Here is a 6,777-nt window from a genome sequence, read left to right as displayed (position 1 = left end):
TATCCAATTAAATTACTTTGATGATTTGAAACAAACAAGTGATAAACATTTTGTGTTGAGCAATAAATAGAGATCAATTATATAAAGAATAATAATTAAATCATATTAAAAAATTGAAATTTTAGAGTTTATAAAATCAATTGTACATACTATTTTATTTAAATATTGTATTTGTATATTGTTTAGGATTTCTTTATTAGGTATTTTAATGGAATCACAATTATAACGAAAATAATAGAATATCACTTCACATCATTAGTTTTTAATATACACAATTGATTTTTAATTTATCTTAATATACATGATATAAATAACATAATAAAAGCATGGACTTTAAATTAGAATCACTTTTTTTTCTGTGCGACAAAACAAGCTAATGAAGAGTGAATGAAAAAGATCAAGAGTTATAATTATTCCAAATACAAATATCACAACATTTTCCTTACATTAATCTCTTTACACATACATCTTACATTAATAAACATCAATATTAAGTATTTTAGCAGCATACATGAATAAATTTACAATTAACTTAATATCTGTGTCAGATCTAATATTTTAGGAAATCATAAGACTTAATATATTTTTAGTCATAATACTTTTAATTTTATCTACTAAATTAAAAATGGCATATAGGTAATAAAATATGGCCACTGGGAGGAAAATATTTGTATAAAATTTGTCTTTTTGATAATAAATGCAATCTCGGTAAGTATGAAACCATATATTGTTAAAAATATTATTTAGAATTGTCATGGTGCTAATAATGTCCTTAATATTCATTTTTAAAACAATATTGTTTCAAAACTGATATTTTACAGTCTTTTTTACAAATGAGTTATATATGAGTATTTTTCAAAATAAATTAAAGCTCTTTGTACAAAATTTCTGTTTTATAAATAAATTATGTGAATGTTATTAAATCGAAACTTATATTATCATATAGTCAGCATACTGCTGCAGGATCCCCTTCCAAAGTGCACGCTACATTATCTAATTTATGAGCTAAGTGCATTTTGTTTTCTAGCCCTAAAATAATTTGTTCTCTATATTTACTGACGTAAATGTACAACTCTTTCAAAGCTGATAAAGTATCAAACTCATTGAGTTGTTCAACTGAAAGCTGCTGCATAGAGGTACTTAGCTCTTGGTCGGATACTTGAGGTAATTGAGAGACGGCTTGATAAAATTGTATAACCATGTCCCTATAGGTTGGCAGGTCTTTAGCAAAAAGTAATTTATTGGATGGTGAATCTTTACACAGCCTATGTTCTGATAAAGAACAAGCATCCATAAATGTTTGAGCAATCACAGATAAAGAGGAATCTACTGTCGAAGTTTTATTAATATCAAAAATGAAATCTGGATTTTTTATAAGATTGACCCAAAATCTTAACGGTAAACTGTTAGATTTCCATGCATGGACGACTTCAGGGTTAATAATACCGTGAACCCTGGCAGCGTCGTCAAAAAGATCAAACAGCCATTTAACAGCAGGTGGTAAAACTTCATTTACTGTCAAAATCGTGCCGAAAAAGTCATCGACAAACTTATGAACCGTTCCTTTAGTAGAGAGAAGTCTCGTGAGAAATATTTCCGGAATAGCTTTGTGACTGTGTTCTGAAGATTTGTTCACAATGTGTTGGTACTCAATAGGTTTGACTAAATGATAGTAGTGCACATTTTGGTCGCTTATATCACTTTTATATACTCTAATATGGGTATTTGAACAATAAATTCCTGTGCAATTTTTGCAAGGAATCTTATATGGAGTATTAAAACTGTCATTTTGCCGTGATATTAAAGACATAACAGCAGATTCTTTAACTCCATAGTGAGCTAAGGTGTTTAATTTTCTCCAACCATTTAGAGTTTTCGTTGTAAGATCTTCGTCTTGAAGAGTAACATGACCACCACGGCCATGTCTCCATTCTAAATCAACTTCATGGACGGAAGGTCGCATACTGAAAGGGGTATTTTTAAATAAAGCATCCAATATTTTAGATTTTACTTGTGATATACTATCACAATCTAAGACTTTACATTGTACTTTATCATCAAAATCATCTTGTACTATGTGTAAAGTAACGATTTGATAATCTATTTGTTCTTTTAAGAGTTTTTCTTCTGATAAAGAATATCTAGCTTCATGAGTTATAGCATCAACTACGCCTTTTTCAATTTGATGTTTTATTGCTTTGAATAACAGGAACAGCGATGAACCGGCATAATCTTTTAAATAATAATACATGCAAAGAGCCATCCAATTTGTGAGCATTTTTTCAACCACGCTCTCCGTTCTTCTCAACATTAGTTGCGGATGTTTTGTACAAACCGATTTATCAATAAGACGCAACAGCAGAGACTTCAATATATCAGTAGCATATTCCATTTTTCCCATTAGAATAACCATCAATAGTGATGCTACATTTACTTTATCCCTAATATTAAATGATTTTTGGGACTCCAATGTGTCTATAAATGACAGAAGGAAACATTTATTATTTAAAAGCTGTTCAAACTGAATCATGGCTGCATCATAATTTGTTCGTGGCGTATTTATAAATTGACGTTGAACATTTAAAATAGGATGGTCAGATACGCCAGGAAAAAATACCTTCATGACGTAATTTACATGATCCAATGTAGGTATTCCAGAATGTTCCAGATCTGCTGCCAAATCTGACATATCAGTTTGAAGCTCTGCAAAAGCTAATTTACATTCTAAACGGACGTTGCTCTCTAACGTGTCCATTTGTATTTGTATCCTTTTGTATTCTCTTTCTGCTTTTGTACTTCGTCTTCTATACATAACCAAAACAATCATGAATATAAGTACTAAAAAAAATGTACCTGCAGCGATTCCTGCTATCGCTTCTGGTGGAAAATTATAATTTCTTAAAAGCTCATAATGCAAGTAACCAATAGGAAATCGCAAGTTTCTACCAATCTTAACAACTACTAAAGGTAGATTGATATCAGTTATCTGGAAACCATTTTCGTCGGTATTTGTAGGTTGAACTTCTGGTGGGGTGCATAATAACTGTTGCATAGTAAGACTTGTAACATTGCACAGTTGAGTTCCAATAGTCACAATTACATCTGTCTCGTCACTTGCTCTAATGAGATTTTCACCTTCAATAACTAAAGGGTCGCCTTTATACAATTTAATTTGATTTGGAAATTGATAAACATGGGGATCTTCGACAAAAACCATATGAGTTCTTGGTGGATTGAAGTATTTTTCCAAATCGTGCATTGTTTCCACATTATCCATTACAAACCCTACCTTCATAGCAATTTGTGGAGTACTAGTTTGTGATTTAGTTGCTTGTATTATATCATAATATTTTTTATTTACGGCTGGACTTGGACATTCCATTTGATTAGAATTAAGTACTGTGCAAGCTGTAGCATTAACAGGAACAACTTCATTTACATAATAGAGTTTCATGAGAGGTTTCTGTATAGTATGCAAATTAGTACCATGAACTGTTATCATTCTTCCTCCCGAAACAAAACTTTTTAATGGTTTTATTTCCATAATTGTAGGATCTGCTGTATAATTAAATAAATCTCCATACAATGTTCGATTTGCGTTGTCTATTGAAACTGTTAATGTGTGAACAATGCGCGGCATATTAGCTTTGGGGGTGATGCATATTAGCCTGCTATTTGATGTTTGTGTTTTATTTACAGAACATAACAATTCATCTAAATATGCTGAAATTGTTGATCCAATGTTAAGATGTTGACCCCCAATAGCTAATTGTGTTCCTCCCGATACAGGCCCAAGAGAAGGATAAATACCTTGTAACTTTATATTTTTATAACTAAACAGGACAGAGGATTCTGTATAGCCTGCATCATTTTCTACAATTACAGGAGCTACAACTGATACATTAGATGGACCTGTCTTACATGTTATACTAACAGACACTTCAAAGTCTACAATGTCACATAGTACATCACCAATTCGAACTTTACCAGTTACTTCTTCAACTCTGAGACCTAAATTACTACCTTCGATAGTTACCAATGTTCCACCTTCTATAGGACCACTTAATGGTTTTATCATATCAATCCGAGGCTTAGGACATTCTGTTACAGGATTGTCTAAACATGATTCACTGTAAGAACACGAATTGCCACACCATGTACACTGATAGACAGAATTGCGTGTAATACAAAGAGAACAGTCGGCGTGGTCTCTATGAGATCCAAGAATTTCACACTTATATAAAGTAATTGTTATTGTATCTATATAATGTTTATGATTCCAAAAAACTTTTACACTTATATTATACTCCCCTACATCTTCCTCATAAGAATACATTGTTTTGTCACATACAATAAAATGATTAGATTCTACTCTAGCTGGCAGTATCATATTAGCCAATTCAATAGTAACAATACACTGAAATCCTGTGTGTCCAGGTTGCAAATGAGGCAAATTTTCCACTTCAAGTTCCAATTCTTTTGGTACATTGTTTGGTAATAAAATTGGTTTTTTATATTGCCTTATTCTAGGACAGTGACCGATACCATGATTTAGAAGTTTGATGGGATTTTTCTCCCCACTTATAATGGTTCTTTGGCATACCGGTGCATCATGTGTACATTTATTATCATAAATACACCAATTGCAAGCCCACTCACTCATAATACATGTGTGACATGTTGTGTGTTTTGAACAATCATAGAAAGCAAAATTACGGGAAACAAAGTCTTTGTTAGTTTCTGATGAGTGCACAGAAAGAGGCACATATACATGGTCTTGGTTTTGTGCTATTTTTGGTCTGTGTTTAATATCAGGTGTTGGGCATGCAAGCCCATTGGATGTTACTGCTGCATCTATTGGAGGAGCATTACCAAAAACACATTTATATTTTGCTCCAAATGGAAGTTCTGGCAAAGTTCTAATTATCAGTTGGACAGTTGTGATTTCTGACATTGATATTCGATCAGGTAAAATTTGTTCAAAATCTATACATTGTTGGCCAGTATACTGTGACAGCCACCTAGGTGCACTTTGAGTACCTTTTTGACACATATTCTGCACTGTACATCGTTTTTCTAAAGAGCACCAACCACAATGAGGATCATTTGATTCTAAACAAGAAGAACAATTGCCATGCTCCGCACACTTTTCAGTAGGAATTTGAACAATTGAATTATTTGCCAATATATATACAGTTTTACCATAAGGGGATAGAGTAGTATCAGGCATGATTTTTTGACCAGGGAGAAGCAATTCATTAGAATATTCCAATGCCTTTTCAGCATCAATGAGCACTTTTTTAATAGTACCTTCACTAGTTCCTAAAAAGGCAACAGTATGTAAACCTGTTACAGACATTGTTACTGAAGTTATTAATGTGTCATTCCAATGTATCACTGACATAGCTTTAATAGGATAAAGACCACTTATTTTTAGACCTACTTCACAAAAATTAAGGATATTACCAGTGGAACCAACACTTGGACATTTACCATCTGATATCATACCCGATATGTAACCCATGTTACGTGCCTTAGTACTACCATTAAAACACATGTGAACATTTTCATTAAACTTAATTTCTATCTCTTGTAATGAGAATACACAAACAGCTGACTTAGGTGTAGGTTCATTTGATATTCCTTTTGATGGACTGAATGATGCTACAAGAATGGTATCTCCGGTCTCAATTCCTAACTGATTAGCTAAATTAACACCTGCCTTAGCAATTTTAGCATCTTGAATTAAGTTATAATTGACAATTTCACTCTTACCAACAGTTGTTTCTTCACGAACATTACATTCTAATGTTACTTCTGTATAGCTATTATAATTGTCATCATTTACACAAGTACGAGCTAAACGTGACACATATCCAAGTTCCTCGTTGCCAGCGAGGTGTGAATGTTTCTGTATAATAAGAAAGTAGGCATAGTCACTAGCATTGAATCCATACACATATTGCACAAGAAAATTGTCCCTGTATTTGACATCTATTTGTATTAAACTTTGCTTAGAAAATGTAAATTGAGCCAGTTGCAATGTCATTAGATCGCGACTGGATATAGCAGGAACGTCGTGCCTATATTCCCCATTATTTGTAAATGTTGTTCCTACATAAAGTACATTGGAGCGGTCCCAGGAATTGTATCTCTCTGGACCGATAAAAGCATATGTGGAGGCTTCCGCATCGTTGGCAGCAACACTCTCAGGGACAAACTCAGGTTCAGCTGTAAGGTCACCCAGCTTATATTTGAAACACGATCCCTGAGCCACTGATCCACAAGCTATCACAATTCTGGATTCTTGATCAATAACTAATATTTTATTCACGTTATCAGTCCATGTGGTTTGAATATCCGCCGTCGGACAACCACTAGCATGGCACATAGGATTATCAAGCTTGGGTCCAGTCCGTACAACATGAAGCGGTTTCAAGTCGGGACTAAGCTGATGTAGTGTATTCAAAGAACCTGCATATACTTGTCCGCTCACTTTATCGACGACGAGATGGTTGAAGTGGAATGTTTCATTTTGATTTTTGGGATATTGCGATATAAACTCATATCCGAACACTATTGTGCATCGAAGCCAAAATGTTATAACTAATACTATCACAAATGCAGCCATGATCACATTTTAAATTGTCTCCACCAATAATTTCTTTTATCGTTTTAACATTAACATTCACTGAGTTTGTTTTATTTGAATATTCAACCCATTTTATTGTAAGAAAATATTAAAAGCATACATCGATGCGGATGACACGGAATAAA

The 6,777-nt window shown here is 33.1% G+C and overlaps 1 protein-coding gene across 1 annotated transcript; it reads right to left on the bottom strand.

Moving 5' to 3' along the window:
- Positions 1-220: 220 nt before the first annotated feature.
- Positions 221-6,733, bottom strand: LOC125077121 (plexin-B). Its single transcript, XM_047688933.1, has one exon. It carries the CDS (start codon positions 6,629-6,631, stop codon positions 947-949), a length of 5,685 nt encoding a protein of 1,894 aa, XP_047544889.1. The 5' UTR covers positions 6,632-6,733; the 3' UTR covers positions 221-946.
- Between the last annotated feature and the right edge of the window lie 44 nt (positions 6,734-6,777).

This window comes from Vanessa atalanta, chromosome 3, assembly GCF_905147765.1.
Source record: "Vanessa atalanta chromosome 3, ilVanAtal1.2, whole genome shotgun sequence".
Taxonomy (NCBI): domain Eukaryota; kingdom Metazoa; phylum Arthropoda; class Insecta; order Lepidoptera; family Nymphalidae; genus Vanessa; species Vanessa atalanta.
The sequence above is the reverse complement of the archived record's forward strand: the minus strand, read 5'-3'. Positions and strand labels throughout refer to the sequence as shown.

Coding starts and splice junctions, on each gene's coding strand:
- LOC125077121 (XM_047688933.1), bottom strand. CDS start 6,631: ATGGCTGCATTTGTGATAGTATTAGTTATAACATTTTGGCTTCGATGC.